The sequence below is a fragment of the Hyperoodon ampullatus genome, assembly GCF_949752795.1.
Source record: "Hyperoodon ampullatus genome assembly, chromosome: 5".
NCBI classification, from domain to species: Eukaryota; Metazoa; Chordata; class Mammalia; order Artiodactyla; family Ziphiidae; genus Hyperoodon; species Hyperoodon ampullatus.
In genome coordinates, this window is record NC_136918.1 from 76,611,586 (window position 1) to 76,635,698 (window position 24,113).

General features: G+C 53.8%; 1 protein-coding gene across 1 annotated transcript in view; it reads right to left on the minus strand.

Moving 5' to 3' along the window:
• Positions 1–24,113, minus strand: part of LOC307054036 (death-inducer obliterator 1-like) — a gene marked incomplete at both ends in the record, with an annotated part of 109,758 nt that overhangs the window by 80,949 nt on the left and 4,696 nt on the right. Inside the window, 12 exon segments of the mRNA XM_079705539.1 lie at positions 1–902; positions 905–2,073; positions 8,228–8,423; positions 9,228–9,317; positions 10,043–10,196; positions 10,641–11,169; positions 11,394–11,529; positions 11,793–11,897; positions 12,057–12,173; positions 12,710–12,869; positions 13,117–13,594; positions 23,839–24,052. Coding sequence (XP_079561665.1) covers positions 1–902; positions 905–2,073; positions 8,228–8,423; positions 9,228–9,317; positions 10,043–10,196; positions 10,641–11,169; positions 11,394–11,529; positions 11,793–11,897; positions 12,057–12,173; positions 12,710–12,869; positions 13,117–13,594; positions 23,839–24,052 — 4,250 coding nt within the window.

Here is a 24,113-nt window from a genome sequence, read left to right on the forward strand (position 1 = left end):
TTTCCCAGGAACGGGGCCTGCTCGGGCCCCTCGCTCTGGCCAGGGGGGCCCGAGGCCTCACCGTACGGGGCCTCCGGGAACTCCCTCTTCTCCCCGTGGGGGTCCTTGCGGTCTCCAAATGGAGGCGGCCCTGCTCCCCTGGGCCCGCCCACGTGGGAGACGGGTGGGACCCTCCCATCCCTGTAGGGAGGTGGCCCGTGTGGCCCTGAGAACAAAGAAGGGATGGGCCCGCTTGGGGGCCCGAATCTGCCTGGTGGAGGCCCCCCTCTCGGCCCATCGTTATTAGAATTCTCTTCCGAGATCGGAGGGACTGGCCCCCGTGGGCCTGTGAAATTGGGGCCGTGAAGGCCCGACATCCCAAGAACGCGCGGTGCAGGCTCCCGCTGGCCTCGGAACTGGGGCAGAGGCCCCCCTTTCTCTGCTGCGGTGGGGAACGTGCCGGCCCCCTCAGCCGGCCTGGGCTGTGGCTCTCTGTCTCTTTCGGTTTCAGCTGCCAGGGAGTCACGTTTTTTGGGAAACCGAGCATTTCTCGGATCCTCGTACTGGCAAGAGCCCAGAGGTTTTTCCTGACAGGCGTACACTGGACCCGAGAAAGAATCCCTTCTTCCGGGAGGGTGGAAGGTCTGGCCGTCGTGCTGCCAAGGGAAGAGGGGCTGGAAGGAGGTGCCCTGCAGCGTGGGCAGCAGCACCTTCCGGGCAGGCCTGGCCGCGCCCTCCGCGCCCGCATGCCCCGGGCTTTCTGTGGGCTCGCGCAGGGGGCCGTCCTGCTTGGCCGGCAGTGGGGCCTCTTCGCCCGGAGCCCACGGTGGAGGGGCTGACTCTGGCTCCTCCTGGGCTGGAAGTGGCCCCGGGGGAGCAGCGGCCCCTCCGGGCGCTACTCTGGCCGGCGGGGGCCTCGGGGCGCGGCCTCGCTCTCGTTGCTCTCCGTGGCCAGCCGCCGGGCCTGACGCGGGTCCCGGCTCAGCCGCGCCTCGGCGCTCGGGCCCGGGGCCTGGCTGCCAGCGGGGGGCGCGGCCGCCTTGGCCGCGGCCTGCGGCTCCTGCAGCAGCAGCGCGGGCTTGGGCGGCGGCGGCGACATGAGCGCGTCCGACACGGAGAAGTGGGCCATGGAGGCCCCGACGGCCGCCCTCTGCTGCCTGAGCGCCTCCTCCTGCTCCTCCACCTGCTTCTGCTGCTCCTCGATCTGCTTGGTGAGCTCCTCTATCATCTGCTGCCGCTCGGCCAGGGAGGGCGCCTGCAGGCCAGGCCCGCCGTGCGCGTCCACACACATTCTGGTGGGCAGGTCGTCCACGGTCACTTTGGCTTCTTCTAGGATCGTCTCGTCCTCCGGGTCATAGGCCACCTCCTCCCGCTCAGCTGCCTCCGCGGCCTTGTCCGCGTCCTGGCGTCTCCCGCGGTCTCCGAGCTGAGTGTCCAAGGCTCTCTCAGGACCGTACTCTTCCTCGGGGTCATACGGCCTGTCGTCTTCCTCCTCCTCCAGAGCTCTGTCTTTGGAGAGCTGACCAAACTGCTGGACAATTGGGTCCAGCAGAAGCGCCGACGGCACCCCGCCGCCGGCTTTGGCTCTCGAGTCTTGGTGGGGGGCTGGGGCCGACTCGGCAGGCTCTTCGGTGGGGGTGTCAAACGCCTTCTTCTTCCCGAAGAGAGTCTGCAGGATATATTCTAGGGGTGAAGAAGAGGAAGTGACAGAGGAAGCGGCCACCGCAACCGTCACTGACGCGGGTGATGCTGTGACAGTGTTCGTGGCTCCTGGTTTGAGCGACGACGGTATCTGTAACCCGGAAGATGAGGCCGGCGCACCTGGTGCTTCTGGAGGAGGGGCTGGGGGTGGGGGAGACCCCGGGGGTGTGGTGCTCACAGCCGCGTTCCCTGGGCGCAGCGGGTACTTGCGGGGCTTCTTCTCAGGGAGCAGGGCTGCTGGCATTCTGGGGTGGACGGCATCCATTTCTTCTTGTGTCTGAATACGGGGCCGCTTCTCCTCTGTCTTGTCTAATTTGCCAGCATTTGAAGGCCGCTGTATTTTTTGGCAGATTACTAACCCCAGTATTATGTTTGGACGCGGTGACTCAAGACCTAAAAAGCAAAACAGTTGTGCAAATTTTAGAATCGAATTGTAGCTTTTGTCCTTCAGGGGTCAACTCTGGGTGTGAAGGGCAGCGGGGGGATGGTTTCCACAGGGAGGAGGAGGGGGAAATTCTGTGGCAAAATAGAACCAAGTGTTCGAAGACCGGCCGCAAAAGACGCAGACTGCACCGCGCACCTGCCCAGCCTGACGGGCCCACAGACCACAAAACCAAGGGCCCAATGCACACGCGCATTCGCCCAGTGCTAAAATTATTACAGGTTTTCAATTATACACAACGCTAGGGTAGAGGCGCGCTGGGGGAGGTGGGGAAGGCCAGCACGCACACACTCCAGGCCGTTCACCTACTGGGAGTGAAGCCTGTACGTACCAGGATGTTTTCTAAACAAACTCTTAGCCGTGTACCTTCATTTGCCTCTTGCTACAAATCAGGAAGGCAGCACCCCCTTTCGACTTTAACTTATGAGCTGCAATATGTAAATTAAGCTATTCATACTAAAATTAAAGGTTCAATTAAGGACCAATTCTACAACTCAATTATAATGATCAACAAAATTATACGGATCGATATAGCACACGCCCTTCGGTAAGTTCATGAGTCACTGGTGTCAAAGTGACAATTGATGGGAAAAGTGATGCTGACCAAACTGCCTAAAACAAATGTTCTTGCAGGTTTAGAAAGACATTCAATGACCAGTAACTTCTCAAAAGCTACCGAACGCTCAGGTCTCTGTCAACACAGGACGTGCGGCTTAAAGCCCAAAGGTGTTCAGGACAGGGGCAACAGAGGACACACCACGTGGAGAACACGCTGGGAATTTCAGAACATTGCACAGTTCTTAAAACATAATGATTTCTTAACAAATTCTTGGTCCACACATTCTGGATTGTGGTGCACTGGACCAGGAATGCTACTGTTTCTGTACGGCTCCGCCACCCTCACAGTAATAACAAACCTGGAATACCAACAGGGGAACAGAGAAGCCCACGTCACAGATCAGTAAGTTAGGGAGAAACGATAAACACGGCACCAAAATTTTGTTTCAACAGCATATTTTAAATTAATCAAATTGTATAAACTCAATTTACACATAAATCACTATTGTGTAAAAGACATTCATGCTATATATTTTTTGTTGACTCACTAAAAAAGAAAATCAGCACTGTTTTTCCTATTCTTTCTGTGATTTGAAGTTGATCACAGATCAAAGAGTTGTCCCTAGACACCCATTGTGTAGTTCTGAGCGCCTGTCACCCATCCTAAATTCCAACAGAGATGGGGTGACATGCCGAGCACGAGGGTGGCGGATGTCCCGTCCCGCCCCCGAGGAGGAGGAAGACCTGGCATGCCAGGGGGAGCTGGGCTGGCCCAGCATCCGCATGGATCGGCGAGGTACTGCTGGCGCCCCTCCCCACTGTGCTCAGCGCCTCGTTTCACAGGCTGACATTCAAGGGCTGAGGTGCCCATGAAGACACCCACTCATGGTAAGAGGAATGGCTTCCAGAATGTCCTCTGCCTGCCCTTCTAATGACAGTGGTGACTCAGGGGAAGGAGGAGCTGGGCAAAGGACGGCGTGGACACAGGAAGGCCAGGCCCACTGCACTGAGCATGGCATCCAGATGGTTCTGCTCAGATGTGAAAGATGCTCTATCAAGTTCGCTTTCTAATCAAAATGAATTATTTTAACTTAAAATAGTAAATCTCTCACTCGCTGTAACAGCCACTTACTGAATAATTTACAGCTCACTGATATCCAGTCTGGGGCATAGTCAATAGCTCAACTGGCTCTCGTGGCCCTCTCTGGACCGACTGTCACCGACACGGCCCCAGAGCTGGCAGAACAGGTCCCCAGCCGAGCCACACGCTGGAGCGTTGGCCAGCCCCGTGAGCAGGAGCAGCAGAGGAATGTGCTCGGCCACGCGGGCGGGGGCGGGGAGGGCTGGGGAGCCCTGGCCGGGGGCGTCCTCTCAGCAGCCCAGGGCCCACGACTGTCCTCACTGTCCTCAATGCAGATGGGCTATGCTACCTGTGAAGAGCTAAACCTCTAAGGTGCCAACACCAGGGCTTGCGGCATGAATCACGTTTCAGGTCAAAGATGCTGTGTGTGGAGGCTAAGGCACTGCGTTAAATCCAGGGAGATGGGGTCCTGTCCTCGGGAGGTGTGCCAGCCCTACAACTGGCAACAGCTTTATATGCCTCCTAACAAAAAGGATACACCCCAGACTTGGCAAAATTCTCTAGACTCTACCCTTTGCGGTCACAGGCATCACAGCTGAGGGTAGCATTCAATTACTTAACATTTACATTTGTTTCGAAAACAGTAAACTCCCTGGAGACCAGCATCTAACTAAGCAGCTAGTAGTTTTAAATGCTTTCAGCTCTCAACTACTTCATCTACACACACCCGTAAGCGATCTAATAAAGCTCCAGAGTTGGAGGAGTGTTAGTTATGCATTTCCCCACTAATCTTCCCCAGGATTTGACATTTGAATTGGGCTGTTTTTGAAGCAGTCAAACCTTCTCTACTTCACCTGTGCACGTTATGGCTGCATGGAGACTTGAAATGTAACTAGCACCGTGGAGATGACTGACTCGTGGAAGAATATGATTCACTGTGCTACCGGGGTCTCGGCAGTGACCTTCAGGGAGGTGAGGGCACGTCTGGCTCCACCCCGCTCCGCACCCTCACGACAGGCGCCTGGCAAGGGCACGCTGGACACAGTCAAAGGGCTACTACCACTGGGGCGGTGGCAGGGGCAGCTTTCCCCCGAAGGCCCCATTTTCTGCCTGGGGCCCCTGTGGGCGCGCCCACTGTTGAGTGTGACCCCTGGAGAGGAAAGGGCGCCCCGAGACGGCGCAGCAGCAGTGAGCACGCTGGCTGTGTGCAGAGACAGGGCTCCCTCTGGGGGTCCGGGGCGCCGCGCCGGCTCCGCACAGGGCCTCTGTCCCATGGTTACAAGGGGGGTGCTTACTTACCGACCTGCCTTTGAGGGTAGTGGTGAGGCTTATGACTCATCAAGTAGATGAGAACTAGGTGGGAGGCCACTGAACTATCATTTCCAGACAAGGGGTACTGGTCAGACTGAGCACCGGGGTGTCGGCACCCCTGCCCGACCCCCTCCGAACTGCGGGAGCAAACGTGTCCACAATGTCCCGTGTGGTTGAAACGAGCCTTCCTAGCTGCATGTAGGTCCCCGAGTCTTCACGGTGAAAGAACGGGTCAGCCCCAGACCACCCGTACAAAGAGAGAAGTGGACAAACCCAGGGACGAGGGACAGCTGAAAAGGTGTGTGTGGATTTCCTGAGCCAAGACCCAAACCAGGATCTGTGTCCGGGTGTGTCAGCAACAGGGCCGCGGGGGAAGCAGCCCCCATGCACCTTGGACGTGGCACAGCGGGAGACGAGGTTTAGTTTTAATTAATAAACCAGCTGAAAGCTGCCCAACTATCAAATGAGGCTTTTACCCCTAAATCAACCTGGCATGCTCCACTCTTCAGTATTTACAGTGAACACCTTTTTATGGTCTGAGTCCGACAAGACAAAACGTCCACACCTGCGGGAACAGAAACTGTGCTAGAGTTAGCAACAAACATCCTCAAAGAGGACTTGGGCAGAGACCCAGCAAATACAGGGAGAAGCAGCTGCCCGCCCGCCACACTCGGCTCCCATGCAGACTTCGCCCGCTCCCACTCTTGGGTCCCTAAGACCTGAGCAAAGCCAGGGCTCCGCGTCCCAGTGAGGAGAGCGTCGTCCATCCGTCCGTCCGCCCGCCCGTGTCCAGGCGCCCCCAGCGCAGCACCGCCGCCTGCACAGCCAGAAGCACACTGGCGTCGGCTGAGGCAAAGCAAGGTGGAGACAGTCCTCCCTCACAGTGCACCTGGATGGGCACCAAGAGCTACCAAATGGTTCAAATTCAGACAAACAATGGCCAGTTTCCATGAAATATTCATTGATTTCAAAGGAGAGAGAAGCACTTTCCATTCAGCACCATTTTGCCTTTGATTACAACATCTGTACACAGCTACGCAGGAAGACACGCAGAAACTGAAGACGTGCTTTTATCTGACAATACTGCAAGTCACGGAAACGGTCTGCTGTTCAGGAAGCAGTTAAGAGTGAGGACAGAAGGCAGACACCACGGATGGAGCCAGCCTAAGAGAATGGCCCTCTCCCGGCAGTGCCTCGGAAGGCAGGTCCCTGTCCTCTGCTCAGGGTGGTCCACACCTTAGATGCCCGAGGGCCCTCGACAGGCGCCCCCCACCCCCTCGGGAGGGCCGGGCACCCTGGCCTAGGCCCAGCATCCCATCTGCCTGCTCTTCCTTCCGTGAATAAAGCCCCTAGAATTAAAAACATATATACTAAATTAAACAAGCTGAGATTTAGAAGCCCTTCAATTGAAAAACAAAGTCTTTAAAAGTTTATGGTAAAATTTCCCGTACAATCACGTTTCCAAAACCCCTCCTACTACTTTATTTTAATGAAACATTCGTTCTCTATTGTGGATGAACACCTGCAGGCTTTTGAGCATCCCCTTCAGGAAGTGACAGCCTTGGCAATGCAGGTGGAGGAGCGATGTCCACTCCGCTGGTCATCAAGTGTGGTCACTTAGCAGATGAGGTGGGCGCCCTGCCCAGCCTTCCTTGTCCCCGTGTCACCCCGGAACACCCAGCGCGGCCCCCTCCCTCTGCCAGCCGGGCCCCAACCCAGCACTGCACCAGCTCCCGCCGCGGCTCCGACCGGGGGCTTCCTCGGTGGCCCCCGCGCCCCTGCCTCCTCACCACGCCTGACCTCGTCCACCTCTGCCCCCCTCAGGGTCTGTGTGTGGCCCCGAACCTGGCAGCCCCCTGCTCGTGTGACAAGGTGCACCGGGACGGTGTCAGGCAAGACCCCATCGCGGGCTCTGCAGGTGGAGCCGTGAGAGGGGCTCCAACACGGGTGAAACAGGGCTTCGTCACCTCCCAGGTCCCGCTGCTACAGACGTGCAGAGTGTGCGTGTCACAGGATCTACGCTCACACTAGGCCCCGCACAGGCTTCCGCCCTTGTGACTGACCGGAGGCTCTTCACGGTATCGGGAAGTCGGCTTCACCACCGTCACCGCTGCCTCGGGAACACGGCGTCCAGGGAGCTGGCCGGCGCCCCGGGAGCTGCCCGCCAAGAACCTCGGCCACAGCCCTCCCTGCTGCCCGTCAGGCGGCACCGCTTTAGCGCGAGGAGTGGGACAGCCCCCCGGAGAGCTTGGCTTCTAACGTGTTTGGCACTGAGACAGTTCCGTGTGTTGTGTCAGGGGACACGAGCCCTGTGGTCACGGGGACCGACCAGGACGCTGGGCCCAGCCGCAGAGCTGCCGGGGCGCGTAAGTGCCTGGCCGCGGCAGGGGCGCTGGCCATGGACACGGAGGCGCCGGGCGCGGGCGTAGCTACTGCCTGTAGAAGCAGGTGCTTCAAGAGCCCTCACCGCGGGTTACACTCAGCATCTTTTAGGCTTAGCCGTTTTGGGGGCGCCATGGACAAGGAGACACTCCCATTTAGGCGAGACTTAAGTCCCGTCAACTTCTCAGGGTTAAGGGGAGTTGGGTCCCCAGAGACCACGCCCCCCCTTGGAATCACCCTTAGCTCCCTTGAGAAGCCTGAACTTTCTTCCTGGTCAGCCTGGAAATAATTCTTTAGAAGCAGCACTTTCTAAGGAATGAGTGACCAAAACGTGGTCTGCCAAAGACACGCATTCGAGCAGCAGATTTCAAAGTGACTATTTCTAGAACTAGTTCCTGTCTCTCAACGCTATTTTTCGTTTCTCCTCAAAACGAATGCCTGCAGCCAAGAGGCTCTGCCTGACGCCTGCAAGGAGCCAAGCCCGCAGGCCAGGCCCAGGCCCCGCCCTCCCGGCACTGCCCAGCCCCTGCCAGCAACACCCTGCTCATGCCAGGCGGGCGGGCTCCGGACAGGGTTGTCCCTCTTCACAGGACTTTTCTAAGACAATGCACACCTTCCTCAGGGGACCTCCCGTGCCACCCTCCACTATCCGCTGCTTCACCCCTGTTCCCAAGTTCCGCTGCCAAAGGCCGGGTCTAGGTGAGGCACGCAGCTCGCTGGGACGGACTCCGCAGGGCGTCGGGGGGACGTGTGGGCGGAAGCCTGGGGCCTACCTGGTCCCTCAAAGGGCAGGAGTTTGGAGGGGACGGGGTCCGCGGCGCTCAGCGGGATCAGGTAGAAGTCCTTGACGTGCCTGCTGTTGTTTACCACGACGCCGAAGCGGCCGCGGCTACTGAAATAGGAGTACAGAGACATGTAGGCCACCTCCTCCTCCTCCGTCGCGGGGTGGAAGCGGATCAGACACAGCTCCTGCAACAAACAGAGGGCGGGGAGCATTGACCTGCGGCCACTCGGAAAGGCAGCCCCTTCTCCTTGCACCTAAGCCCCCAAAGCAGGAGGGAAGCGAGGAGAGAAGCGACCAGCCCTGATTCTGACTGTCACAGCCCTGCTGCCCAACACATCAGAACAATGAGCTGCTGAAGAGGACACAGGCCCGAGTCTCAAGACTGCTGGGTTTGATCTTGGTTTCGGAGGACTTGCTTTAAAACTACTTAGCCCCACCGTCCTCAATACAGAGCCCACCTCCTGGGGCTCTCGTACTGATGGGGTACTCTGTGTGCAGGGCCAGTCTGGGGCAGCGTCTGACACAGAGCTAAGTGACCACTAAGCGTGCGATGAGCTGCCCGCAGCTCCGAAACGGGAGGGCTGAACTAGACCAGGGTCGTAACCCTTCTGTGACCCCAGTGAAAACCAGAGCCCCTCCCCCAAAGAGCACTGCACACGCAGACACACAGCTGCGTCCGCATCTCAGCGGTTCACAGACTCCAGCCCAGCCGCCTCCCCCGACCTCTCCTCCATCAGCTCAGACAAGGGACACAGCATCTGTATTTCTAACTCTGAACCACACATGCGCTTTCACAAAGCTTCCACCGTCATGCTACTCAGACCCCCCTTCACAGGTTAGCCAGCTATCAACTTCAACGTCCACCTGCAAACATCTCACCAACTAGAGACATTTCAAGTATTAACGCGCAAGATGAGACGTCAAAAAAGAGCCGTGGGTAAACAAACCCCTTCTTCCTTGGGTGCAGAGGTCAGACTGTGGGCAGGTACCTTAGACACCGAAGACCTGAGTTTGCCGACGTAATCCCAGACTGTCTTCGGGGCAATCCGTCCGCCGATGTGAATTGTGTCGGGCAGGTCCTAAGTGAAATGAGCTCTGATTCAATGGCCGGTGGAACCGTGGCCGTCACAGAGACAGACCCCAAACTACCCGAGATTCACAACTAAGACAACTGCAACTATCCCAAACACAGCGGCAATAACTGTGTCAAATGTTGCTTAGTTGACTAACATCCGGGATTATGATTGACCAAACCCAAGGGTGGTAGGAGGATAAGCTTCTGCTAAATAGGATGACATTTAGCAAAGTGTGTTACTGTTGTCTTTTAGGAACATACACATACAGGAAAGATCCAGGTATGTCTCAGAAGAGACTGAGCACTCTTTCTTAAGTCTGAAGTGCTAGTGCTGTTTCGTTAATTTTGAAAAATAAAAGACCTGTCACGTGTGCCCCTCCACACCAGGGCAGGTCACGCGTGTCTGGCCACACCTGCAGTGGGCACATGCACACCCAGCTTTTGCACAAGCTCTAGCGGAACAGAGGGAGAAGGAAGACAAGCTTCAGCTTTTTCAGAAAAGAGGGAGGGTCTGATTTCTCATTTCAATTTTCGCCACTGTCCAAACTGCGTAACCTGCTGACTCGGCCCGGCAACCCTTATTTTGCCTTCAGAGGTGCTTGTGCGTCCAGACACTCAGCAGGAAGGTGGTCACACGCCTGACTCCAGCGCCGGATCAGAGTGCCTTTGGAAAACGCGCGCGTGCACGCACATGCACACACACACACTTCTCTCCCTCCTGGTTCTAACCTCACTGAGATAATCAAAATATCCAGAGACAGGAAACGCCTTAGTGACAAACTTCGCTACACTCTGCATGTTAATGAATCCTTTCCATATGGTGCTGAGTTGAGACAAAAAGAGGGTGGTATCTCCTTCTGGAGGGGACTGGGACTCCGAGATGCTGTAAAACAGAACCACAGAAAATACATGAATCTTTCTCTGCCCAAAGAATCCCCAAGATTTATTTATTTATTTATTTATTTCACGTGTTTATAAAAGCAAAGTGAATTCCTGCAAGTTTTGATAGCTTACTTTTTCAAATTAATTACCTTCATCATAATGATATGAACACATTCTGGTCAAAGAAATATAAACTATATAGGCAATAAACTGGATGGCTGTAAATTCAAATTCCAGTTTTCAACAACTATATGTCTAAGGTGATAATTAGTCATCCTAAAACTGAAGCTTTAAAAAAACGCCTTTCTAAAATAGAAAATTGAGGAGAGTTGTATATCTGGGTGGATTTCTGAGCCGAAGGACTGAATCACTCATTACTGCTCCTTCTCTTCATCTGAAAGAAAGGCCACAGCTCAGCTGCTCAGACCACACACGGGGGCAGCACCTGATGCTTGGCGACGGCGGGACCGACAGGAGGTATCTGGGCTCGGGCAACGTGGACGGCTTGACCAAGATGGACTTGGGCACCGTCACGGAAGTCGGCAGAGGCTTCGGGACATCCTGTCGGGGCTCTGCGGGGTGGGCGCGGCCTGGGCGGGCTGCCGAGGGAGCCGTGCCCGTGCTCGGCCTGCCTGGTGCAGTCCTGGGGTCTCGGCCGGACACCGTGACTGTGGTGAGCACTGCGCCGCCACCAGGGGCCGGACAGGGGGCGCCTTCCAGGGCGGAGGGCTCGGGGTGGCCATCCCCTGGAGGCACCGGGAGGGACTTTCCCTCCAAATGGGCGCGAGCAGGGCTTTCCAGGTCTGGCTCCAAGGTGTTTTCAGGCAGAGTTTCTGGGGCCGCATCATCGGCTGAGCTGAGAGCAGGCTCAGAGGCAGAGCTGTCACGCTTGGACTTTGAGTCCTCCTTCTTGGCACAAGTTGACCACTTTTGTCTTTGCGGAGCTGGCTCATCTTCCGACGATGGAACCTGACCTGGAGAACAGAAGGCAGGCCTTCATCATGAAGTCCCACACATTCGAGAGCAAAGGCTTCCCATGGGTAGACAGACGATCACTGCTTTAAAACAACAACACTATAAAGGTAGGGGCTCACTTCCTAGGCTTGAAGAAACGATTCTAGCCTTTCCACTGTGTGACTTGGTTTGAATGCAGCCATCCTGAGAAGGGTCTCCACAGTCTCCCCCCAGATCTGCTCACCTGTGCAGATCTTACAGTTCCGGTCAAAGAGGTGCGTGCGGTGCTGCCCGGTCGTGTCCTGCAGCGTGCCGCCGCCAAGGCCCAGCAGCGGTACCGCGCTCCTCTCGGGGGCCGCCCGCACCGATTCTTGCTGTCCCTAAAGCACAAGAAGCAGAGGAGGTCATTTCTTTTCCAGCCCCTCTCCAAATTAGCAGCACCCATGGAAAAAACATCTCACGTGATTAAGAACCACTGAAAAAAGAGGAAAAGGACTACTGAATACAAGTCCTCGAGAAGCAATACAACTACACACACTTGTGTCAGCTCAGTGTCTTGCCCAGTAATTCAGGCACCTAACAACGCCTGGAACGGGATCATCTTTGTCAATTCTCGTGAGCACTGGAAATCCTAAACGCTTACATCACAATCTGATACTGGCGGAGAATCTTCCATATCGGGAATAGTTTCCGGTTTAACGGTCGGCTTCTTAGTCTCATTATGCAAGTTAGTTCCGGACTCCATCACCTAAGATGAAAAAGACAGACAAACGTGAACCCTTAGCCCTTCTTTCCCAAGGGGACTCTCTCACGCCAACAGGCTATTAATTCACTCTGGGGTGGGGTTGGGGGCGGCGTTGGTGTCAGGCTTCTGGCATCCGCAGCCGCCTCTCCCGTCGGCACACACAGGATTGGACGATCTCTCTTTCCACATGGAAAGCCCTTTGGAGACAAGTTCTTCTGGCTTCATTCTCACAAGTTTTGCCAAAGAGATTTCTTCACGCAGAACACGATGCAAGAGCCCCTGTAAACAAACATCTCTTGTTCACTCGTTCAAAACCCTCTAAGATACTAGAGAGGATGTGGAGGTGGGCAGCAAGGCAAGCCCCTGCCCCGCGGCAGGACGAGGGCCCGGAGCCTCCCATCGATGCTTGGAGAACAAGGGCCCTGAATTCGGGCAGCTCATCTCCAGTATCCCACCGCACTAACCCTGCTACAAAGACCACTTCACAGAAAACACAATTGACTGAAGAAGGTACAGTGTTAGGGACAAAGGTAGAAGAAATCCCTTCTGCCAGGGGGTTAACAAGGCGAAATGGAAAGTCAAGAGTATGTGCCCTGCTTCTAAACACAGGCAAGAGGTCAAGAGGCCGATCCAGACAGCGTGGGCCCCGGCAGGCACACAGGCGCGCAGGTGGCAAGAACCTCAGCTGGCGAGCGCCTGGCCCCACGGGAACAGCATGCCACTCACCCGCAGCCGCAGGGGGACCCAGTGCCCTAACCCAGGCCTGGGCAGCCCCTGGCCAGGACTGCCCCAGCTCCTGACGGTCGGACACGCACCTGGTTGTTGGGGTCCTTGAGGTTGAACATGAGGCTGCGGTACTTGCTCTTGTACCGACTGTCTGTGACTCGGAACAAGTTAAACATCTCCTTCTCGAGGTGCAGTGCAATTTTTCCTACTTCATTTTCTGTTATGATTAAGTCATCGCCGTCAGTGACTCTAGATGGAATGAAGAAAGCCCCACGGTAACTGCTGCACTTACCATGCCACATGGGACCTCAGCTCCCCAACCAGGGATGGAACCCCGGTGCCCCCTGCAGTGGAAGCGTGGAGTCTTAACCACTGGACGCCAGGGAAGTCCCACATGGGACATTTTTCATAAACAGCAGGGCCATCGTGAAACAACCACCCTTTACGTGGAAAACTTTCCACTTTAACAGATAAGAAACAAAGTGGAACAGCCCACCTTTTCCACAAGATCTCCTTCAAGGAGCGTCGTATGTTTTGCCGAATTTGAGAATTTGGCTGTGACGAGGCGGGGCGCGCGGGGCCCAGGCATCCCGGGGCTGGAGAGGCCAGGGGAACCGAGGTGGTCCCAGGCTTCCTGATGGCGCCCACCGAAGCAGTGGAGCTGGGGAACTTTCTGGAAGCAGACGTGGCAGCAACAGGTGCCAGCCTTGCCTGCTTGGCCGAGGGAGCGCTGCCCGAGGGGGAGGGGGCAGCCGAGAGCCACGGCCTCTTGGGGATGGTGCCCTTGAACCCCGGTGGCAACTTTTTGATGGCCGGTTTGGCTGCCGCCGCATTTACAAAAGGAGGGGACTTCTTTGGAAGGAGACTTCTGGGCGAGGGTGGCTTGAGGCCCCCCGAGGTGCCTGGAGGAGCCACCTTCTTCGGCACCGCTGCCACCGCCGCCTTGGCCTCTGCGCGTCTGTCCTCCTTCACGGCTGAAAGGAGAGGGGCCGCTTAGTGAGGCAGGGGTGCAGGGGACCCCACACAGCATGTGCACCCGAAACCAGCAAAGCTAATAACCAGGCATCACTGTGAGACAGATTTAAAGAGGATTTTTAAAGTAACTGTTAAATTCACAAAAGGAGTGTAAACAGGGCTACCAGCAACATTTACGATACTGAATATACTTTGTTTCAGAGAGAAATGCTTTAGTATTAAAACTTTTACTCCAACCGATAAACCAGTAAGCTATCAAAGGCTTGATTTGAACCGTTAGCTTAGCTTGGAACTCCAAGGCCAAATTTCGCTGTATCAAGAGAAGGCATAGATTTCAAAGACCACTCGCATGGAGAGTCCCAGTGCAGTTTTTGGTGAACAGGAGCTTAGAAACTCTTTCCAGGGTGGATCAGACACATTCTCTTTGAATGCATATCCAAGCCCCACCTCGGGGGCCCTTGGGGCACTGGAAGGACTAGCGAGAGTCCACCCTGGGGTTAGGGGCTCACAGGTGCTCATCGTCCTCTTGGACAAGAGCCAACTGGACACGGTTAATAAATATAGAGAATGTTGGCAGAGAACTGCAACATGGGGGGAGACCAGTTACTTTTACACTAGGAGCTCGGTGGCAGGAACGCCACCTGCTGTCATTCACGTTCCCATTCACACCCCTCTAGTAGCAGCTCGCTATTGGGTAAGACAGTAGGTTAGCACTTTTAATGCAAACAAGGATTACAGCCCAAAGCCAAAATGAGAATCTTTATGCCAGTACTTCGCATGGACTGATTCCACTTAATCCTGTATCAGACCATCAGAATTACAGTCAGAGGCAAGCAAGGAGGTTCATCCTAAGACCAGTCCCTCGGTCTCAGGGGCGGGCGGCCCAGCAGACGTCCATGGGGAGCCGTGACGGAGAGCTGGGGCGTGTTCCCAGATGGCCCCGCTCAGGCCCACCGCCCAGAACGTCTGGGACCCAGGGCAGAACGGGGTGGGGGGGGCAGGCAGGTCCAGGGAGCAAGCCAGGAGAGCACAGGGACACCACCTAGGGCCACGTCACACAGGACCGACGGAGAAGCCGCCTCCCCAGGCGCAGGCTTTTCTCAAACTACCCACAGCGCAATGAGCCCCCACATGCTAAACAGGAGACTTCGAGGTGCTCTAGCAGCCTTCCGATTTTACGCAGGGGTTGAACACCCACCAATGCCAGTCGGCTGCCGGTGCCTCTTGCAACTCTCCTAGTGAAGCAGGGAGAAAATCTGAAGTCCGGGGACAGAGGTGAGACCCTGTCTACAAATAAGGCCTGACCCCACAAGAGCCCCCAAGGCGTTCACAGCCTACACCCTGCGTGACCATCCTGGCGAAGGGCCGAGCGCTGCCCTCAGGACTGCCTTCCTCCAGCACTGGTCAGGCCAGTTCAGCCACAGGTGTTAAAAGCCCAGGGACCGCAAGAGTTTTCCATTTCATAGTACAGGTGAAATTACCTATGTTTAGAAACGTTGCAACAGCGCTACACACATCCAAAACTTAGAACCGTGTCAGAAGTACTTCATTGTCATCAAGCAACCATCCTGACTGCAAATCTCCTATTTTCATCTCACAGAGCAACCCCCCAACCTTATGTCCCCTTGTCCACGGTGTCCCAATCACTGGCCCCACGTGTGCCGGCACCCCCGGGCTATGCTGTCCAGGCTTTCCCAAGACCACCTGCTCCCCGCTGAGCAGCACGCTTGTGCTCTACATCCACCCTGCTGGCTGTCACCCACGTCCCGTCAGCAAGTCACAGCTGTCTGACAAAGGAGGAACTGGCCACGTCATAGGAACTAAGAACTATGTTTCTACGTATATTATTCATCAGCTCAAATCCATATTCCTAAGGCGCTACCATACCTCAGTACGTAGAAACTTATCTTTACCAGCTCAGCCTTGGCTAACGGGGTCCACAGCACCGAATCCAGGCGGGGGGTGGGGGGAGAGACTGCTAGAGCTTAAGTTAAATGAAATGGACAGAGGCCCCTCTTCTTGGGGGAAGGAACGAGAGTGGAGTGGAGCAGGACGCGGCGCCAGCTGTGACTGCCAGCAGGGGAAGAAGGAACAAACCCGTCCGGATTAAAATCGAGTCCTAAAACCAGCTCACTCACTGACTTTATACGAACTTTGCTGAGATTATTTTAGTAGCACACTTTTAAGCAACTCTAAAAAGCTGGCCTAAGGGGCTTCCAGAATTCTCAATGAGGCACCCATGATGGGGCCTCAAACAAATCTTATCATGTGACATTTACATTGTTTCAAGTGAGAATTCCTGTCAACTCCGAACACATTCACTCCCTAAGATCAACGCTCCTACTGGTCTAACCGGTGTTTTGTCTCATTCAGGGAAAACAGAAGCCAGGAGCTTAATTTTAGGACATTCACAGTACAGGTGATTAAAGGGACCTGCTATCCAAGAGTGGTAACGGCAAATGAACGTACTCTATTTAAAAAGCAGGGGATGGCTTTCCTTAACCATTGTGCGGCTCTTCTAGAAGATTAGCTGCTTCTGGCTTTTAAAAGTCAACTTTCATTATCCCTCACCTGCGTCTCAGAGCGTATGTAAGTATGATTACAGAAATAAAAAGTTGGTCAAATGTGGAAACTGGTGGACCCCAACAAGTCAGCTCTATCCCTCTTCTACTTGGAGGAAAAATGCTCAAAACAGAAAACAGTTGCATGTGGTCCCACCGTCAGCTGGATGCGGGTTAGCTGCTGCTGGAATGGCAGTGACACCATGTAGTGCCAAAGCGTCTGACAGCGACAGAAGCATTACTTCTGAGTACAGCTAAAATCACATTTGCAAATTCTTCATCCAAATTCCCTTTGAACTGTATTATGTGTATACATTCACAGAAGAGCAAGGCGTAAACAACCGACCTCGAAGCGCCAGTTCTAGAACAGGACAGCAGCCCACCAACCCCCGGCAGAGTGGCTCCAGCAGTGGCAGGGCCCCCAGTGCTGCCAGCTCGAGGCAGGGTGACCACCTGCCCACGTGCCAGACAGAGACGGCCTCCTCGGAACGTACACCCAGTCTGGGCCATCCCGGGGGCTGCCGATGGGGAAAAGAGTGGCCCGAGTTCCAGGCCAGGTGCTGTCTCGGGGAGCAGATACAGGAGGAAAGGCTGGCCGGTGGCCAGGCCACCGCCCCACATGACGTCGTTTCTGCTGGGTCTGGCCATTGGTTTCTACTGGAAACGACTTGTTTGTGGTGAAGCCCGGCAGGAACCAGGCAGGCCGGTGCGCTCAGGGACCAGCAACAATCTAACTGGCTAACTTCCCAGTAAGCATGAAACTGGGGGCCTTGCCACACGGCAAGGTGGGCCATGCTGCTATGGCATTGCTGGCCACTGGGTGGCACTGGTGGGCCTTCGAGGGGACAGGAGGAAAAGGGAGTGGAAGCTGTGTTACTGGGAGCAGCCAGTGCTGTGCAGCACCACAAGGAACCGGCGCCTGGCAAGAGCCGAGTCGCACCGCACAGCACAGCATCGCGCGGCCCGCGCCCACTCACAGCTCAGTGACAGCCGTTGCCGGGGTGGGCCCTCACAGGGACCACTGAGAAACCCTGAGGGACGGTCACTGCTTTATACCTTTTGTCCTGCCCCAAAGAGGTGCCAAGTTACCCTAAAAATCCCCAGATATGAGGCTTTCAGTCACACTGACACGGTGGGGGGTAGTGGGGGAGACACTACTCAGAATGATTGGCTGTAAACGCCAAAGGAAGCGAAGAGCTTCTGATGTGACCAGGCGCCAAGCAAGCCCTCGTGGTGCAGGTCGGAGCGTCCCCTCCCCCCCGCCATTCCCACAGGGCCCCAGATCCACCCAGGCTCAGTGGTGAGGCCGAGGCAGCTACCGCCACAAGGCCCGGGTAACGTAACGGGACCAGCCAGGGCTCAGAGGACACAGTGGACCAGCGGCAGGGGTTGGGGGGAGTGGACTCTGCTCACTGTGACAGCGGTTCTAATTTCAGCTCAGCCTGACACGTGTACGAAGACGCTTCTCATTACAACTTTGTTTCTTGGCTGTCAAGACTTTAGTGTGAAAATTCAAGTAGCAAGAGAGAACCATTTTACTTTTGTGCCTTTGCTTAAATAGTTTGCAGTGAATTATTCCTGTAGAAGTTATGCTTACACAGAAACAGAGACAATCCCCACCCAAGACTTGGGAGGCCTGATCTCCATCTCTGGGGCCCTCACGCCAGCTGCCCTCCATCGCTAGGGGTCTGTATGTGGGTCCACAGCCAAACTGCCACGATCTGGGGCTACACAAAGCTTGTCCAGATTGACTTTTTCTTACTGATGTGCAGTATTTGAGCGACTTACACCTCAAGAGAGGTGCACAGAACCGGCCGTAACAAGCTTGCAAAAAACCAAGTACGCCTCCGGAGGCAAATGGACCCTTCCTTCTTTTCAGAGTTTCACAGATTTTGAAAACCAAAAGCCAATTCACGTTGGACTGGTAATATATGAAAAAAATGGTCACATCATCCTTCAGCACGAACCACGAGAAGGAAACGGGGCCGAGGCTGTGTGTGAGGCAGGCGTTCCACTCTCCTGTCTACGCCAACTGGACTGGCGGGGACTGGCCGCCAGACCTGACACTCAGCTGCAAGTAGAGCTGCTGCTTTCCCTCATCTCCAAAACCCGCCAACAGGCACTTCACCACTTTGACAAGGTTCAACTTTAACTGTTATCTGTGCCTGCACCATCTGCTACTTCAAGCAACATGATGGGGTCGAGGGCGTGATAAGACTCTGGGGCACAGAGCCCGCGGCACCTGCTGACCCCGGCGGGTTTAGCGGCCGTTACCTTTGTGCTCGTCTTGCTGACGCCTCCAGGTGCACGGCAACGCCCCGACCTTCGCTGACAGAAATCAAAGTGGAAACCCTTCTTCTCGATCTTCCAGGTTTACTTCTTTAACTTTCAGAAGGTAAGACTATGACTACGTGCACGGTGAGGTGCAACACGCAAAAAATCAAAAACATTACTTTACAGCTTCAAGTGTACCTGAGACTCCTACACCGTGTGGGAGGGTTTACAGCTGCATCTTCAGAAAGATCCCTTGGGACTCGATGCCACCTAAGGGACTCTGCCGCGGGACCGTCTGTGAACAGTGCCACAGGAGATGCAGAGCCCCAGAGGCCACATGAAGGCCAAAGGGCAGGTGAGGTGAGCAGGACCAATCCCGCTAGAAACTTCTACCCCGACCCCCCGCTAAAGCACAAGAACTAAGGGGGGCAGCCAGGATACATCTGAGGGTCTCTGTCAGAAAAAGTACATGTACATGCAAAACCTTCCCTGCACTAATTTTCTGAACAGTTGGCTATTAAAAAAAAAAAAAACCTGTAAAAAGTAAAACACTTAAAAATACAAGAGAATGCCAATGACCAAGAAACTTCCAGGTATTTGGATAACATTAAAAACAGCTGTCAAGGTAAATCCTTATCAGGACAAGTTTTGGTTCTCTCTCCAAATGGGGGGAGCAAATTGGTGAGATGTACAAGGCTGCTTTGTCCCCACCCACATTTTTTTGCCACTGCAGATCTGGAAGAGACAGAGAAAAACAGCTCGTGTAGCTGATAAAACATGCCTCTCCCACCGTTCCATTCCTACCAAACACCCCTTGGTCCAGGCAGCGCCCCCCATCTATGTCACCATGGGGACCTGTCTTCTCTTACTACCTGTGAAGCGTGCTCCCGGAACTCACACCACCGATCCCTGTGAAACCCGCGCCCCCAGATCCACTTCGCCACAGCACAGGAACCGGACATGTGGCACACGGAGACCACGGGGCAACGCTTACGTCAGGGCAGGATGCTAACACATCACTGGACCTGGGTGCACAGGTTCTGCCAGGGGTCCCCATTTCAATTCTCAAACCTACATGGAACTGCAGAAATCTGATTTCCCAGTCAAAATTTATTCAGGTCCCCAGAGTTTCAAGTCATCTCGGAGCCATTTAGGGAGCCCCCAACATGGGACCATGTACCTATGCCTAACACAATTCCACTTCCAAACCCTAACCAACCAGGGCCACTTTAGAAGAACATCTTCAGCCCTCTTCGTGCCTGTGCCTGGACAGTAACGAGAGGCGATGAAGAGGAAACGAAGAGAAACCATGAGGAGGACTACGAGACACAGGGACCTGGGGGGAAATACAATGGCAACTGTTTCCCTAAGTTACACTGTTTTTGTTTTCAGAAACTCTGGAAAACAATTTAAAAAACTCATCAGAGAACAAGTGGGTGTTAATCCCATCACTGTGAGGACCTTAAGATCCACTGACTGCCCCACGAGAGAAGCAGGTCAGAGCCTCTGTGTAGCAAGGTCTTGCCCACGATGCTCAGGAAAGGCTGCCCTGAACCCACAACCCAAGGCCAGTGCCAATGGCCTGGGAGAAGTGGGGTGGGGGCAGAGCACCTCCAGGGGCCGCACACTGGCTGCCTAAGGATCCACCCAAGACCTGACCCGAGTCCAGGGCAACAGGGAAAACGCCCCCTCCGAAGAGCTGTCCCGGCATCACCTGCACCCAGAAACATATCACGCTCTGCAGCCAGGGAGGCGGCTGGGGGCGTGGTGGGGGTGCAGGGCTCTGCTGAGTGTGTGCGGGGGGCCCCCTCCCATTGTGCCTGTGTGTGGGGACCCGCGGAAGGTCCACAGCCACTGCCACTGTCAAGTAATGGTTTGGGGAAGAGGCAGAGGCACAGCTGCTACTCACCGAGGCTCAAGTCGGGTGTTGACCTTCGACCTTTTACACTCCTCCCAATCATCTTTTGGGAAGAGGACATTTCTGGGATAACAGAAAATGATCAGAAGCAACTAGCTCAACAGCATGTCCCTTATGCAGGCTACAAGCTGTGGCTATCCATCCACGTACTTCTGAGACGTAAATGTGCTACAGTCATCAAGACAGTGTGGTGCTGGCACAAAAACAGAAAGATACATCAATGGAACACGATAGAAAGCCCAGAGATAAACCCACGCACATATGGTCACCTTATCTTTGATAAAGGAGGCAGGAATGTACAGTGGAGAAAGGACAGCCTCTTCAGTAAGTGGTGCTGGGAAAACTGGACAGGTCCATGTAAAAGTATGACATTAGATCACTCCCTAACACCATACACAAAAATAAGCTCAAAATGGCCTAAAGACAGAAATGTAAGGCCAGAAACTATCAAACTCTTAGAGGAAAACATAGGCAGAACACTCTATGACATAAATCACAGCAAGATCCTTTTGGACCCACCTCCTACAGAAATGGAAATAAAAACAAAAATAAACAAATGGGACCGAATGAAACTTCAAAGCTTTTGCACAGCAAAGGAAACCATAAACAAGACCAAAAGACAACCCTCAGAATGGGAGAAAATATTTGCAAATGAAGCAACTGACAAAAGATTCATCTCCGAAATTTATAAGCAGCTTATGCAGCTCAAGAGCAAAAAACAAACAAACAACCCAATCCAAAAATGGGCAGAAGACCTAAATAGACATTTCTCCAAAGCAGATATACAGACTGCCAACAAACACATGAAAGAACGCTCAACATCATTAATCATTAGAGACATGCACATCAAAACTACAATGAGATATCATCTCCCACCAGTCAGAATGGCCATCATCAAAAAACCTAGAAACAATAAATGCTGGAGAGGGTGTGGAGAAAAGGGAACACTCTTGCACTGCTGGTGGGAATGTGAACTGGTAGAGCCACTATGGAGAGCAGTATGGAGGTTCCTTAAAAAACTACAAATAGAACTACCAGATGACCCAGCAATCCCACTACTGGGCATATACCCTGAGAAAACCATAATTCAAAAGGAGTCACGTACCAAAATGTTCATTGCAGCTCTATTTACAATAGCCCGGAGATGGAAACAACCTAAGTGTCCATCATCCAATGAATGGATAAAGAAGATGCGGCACATATATACAATGGAATACTACTCGGCCATAAAAAGAAACGAAATTGAGCTATTTGTCAGGAGGTGGATGGACCTAGAGTCTGTCATACAGACTGAAGTCAGTCAGAAAGAGAAAGACAAATACCGTCTGCTAACACATATATATGGAATTTAAGAAAACAAAACGTCATGAAGAACCTAGGGGTAAAACAGGAATAAAGACACAGATCTACTTGAGAATGGACTTGAGGATATGGGGAGGGGGAAGGGTAAGCTGTGACAAGGCGAGAGAGAGGCATGGACACATATACACTACCAAACGTAAGGTAGATAGCTACTGGGAAGCAGCCACATAGCAAAGGGAGATCAGCTCGGTGCTCTGTGACCATCTAGAGGGGAGGGATAGGGAGGGTGGGAGGGAGGGAGACGCAAGAGGGAAGGGATATGGGAACAGACGTATATGTATAACTGATTCGCTTTGTTATAAAGCAGAAACTAATTTAAAAAAATGCGCTGGGAAGGTGGTCAGTGAGGAGGTGATGTGCAGAGGAGGGGGGTGGGGCAGAGGGAAGAGAAACCCGGCCTGTGAGCAGAGCCACCACCTCCTTGAGGCCGGGCTCCCCGCCCCTCCACCCCAATCTTCCCTCAAAAACCGGGAAGTCAGAACTGGGGATAAGTAAGCACCCACCCCTCCCCCAAACCCCGCCAGCTTTCCTTTCTCACTGTGCGCCCTACATCTGACTCCACACTCCGAGCCTGGGGGCAGTCTCCCGATTCTGGTCCACAGACATGGAAATCAACTGAATTGAAATCAATCACCCAGGGTTTTGTGGCTACACCTCGGTTTCCCTTTCATTCTGTCACGTGCCTATAACCAACTGAGAACATTCAGCCCAGGATTCCAACATGACGGCTCCCCACCCATTCACAGCTGGGCGATGCTTATATTTAGGTCCACTCGTAACCCCTGTAGAGGCGCTATGGTGTAGAGCTGCTACAACTTGATGGATGTTTGCGACACGTTGTTAGCATGAAGTTCTTGCTTCAAACAACCTGAGGTGTATTGAGACTCATTTTAATACAGCAACTGGTTAATTCTATATTTAACCACTCACTCCAAAAATCCAAAAATAAATACACAAATAAATATGTATAGAAACATATACACACACAGTATTGCTTGGCGGTTTACTTGCAACTCCATTTCTTAGGTCTTGGGTCATTTACATTCTCAAAATGCATCTAGTTATGCAGTCTTCTAACCACACTACATCCACGAGGCCTTCCCTCAGGCCACTGGCCTAAACAGCCCGCTGAGAGGAGGAAGCAGCACGTGGCTATAATCCTGGAATTTAGGGCCATTTAACCTCTTGTGCTTTTAAAAAAAGTTGCAAGAGTATAAAAGATAGCATAAATAAAAACACAAAATGACCTTAATCATAGAAAAATAAGAATAAGATGTGCCCCAGAGCAATTTAAATTTCTAAAATTTAATTTTGGAGAATGAGCTGAGAAAAAGAAGAAGGAGAAAAGATTCAAGTTGCATGATCTCATCTGGGATTGCAAAGGTCTGTCTGAACTTGAAGCCTGGGTGGCATGACCCAGCAGTGCACGCCAAGACTCCTGGCCTGGGTGCTGCTCAGAGTGGACAGACATTGTGCTCACTTACTTTCAAGCACGGGAAGCAGGGTAAACAGCCTTCAAGACTGGCATGTGTGTTTATGTTGTGTGTAGTATGTGAATTGGACATAAAAAAAATTCCGGTTCGGTCAAGAATAATATAACTCCTGCAAATCATGCTTCAGTTGAAAATCAGCTACAACACTACTGTGCTAATAGTAATAGGTTCCCACAATATACAAAGAAGTGAGGGTCACGTGTGCTGGGAGCAGACCGTGTGGAAAGGCCCCCGCGTGGAGAGCCCACGGCGGTGACGGCGCAGTGGTGAACACCTGGATGACAGCGGACCCTGAGTGCCGGGCAGCGCGCCCCCTTGTCAGATTCTGCTGAAGATACTACACATACTTACCAGAGCCTGATAATAAAGAAAAGCGATTAAAGACATCAGTCGTCGGAGGTGAGACATTCAGCAACGGGGCTGGTACAGCTTTTTGGAAACACGGACAGGAAGTCCCGACAGACTAAGGATGGGCACGCGGGGCTCAGGAGGCCTCCTGGACTTGGGCAAGGGCTTTGATCTCTGCAGGTGCAGCAGAAAACACGGCTAGAACTCCTAGCTCTGGACAGGCCCGAGTGCACGGCCGTCCAGAAAGACCGGGAAGGGTCCAGAGCTCCCCCCCGGGTGATACATACATTTATACAACAGTGGCGGCCAGGGGGCGGCAGTCTTTTCTGGCTTTACTGCATTGTACTTGTGGTCGCTGGCCCACGACGGCGTGCTGCTCTCACAGGGCGGCTCCTTAGCGAGGACCTCACTCCTTGGAGGCACCACCGCCACCTTCCTCGCTGTGTTCTCCTTCTTGTCTGGAGCCGGTCTCTTGTGCACAGAAGAGATTTTAATGCCTGCCTGGATAATCAGTAAAGCCCCAATCATGAACGAGGTCAGAAATTAACCTTTGCGCATTTCA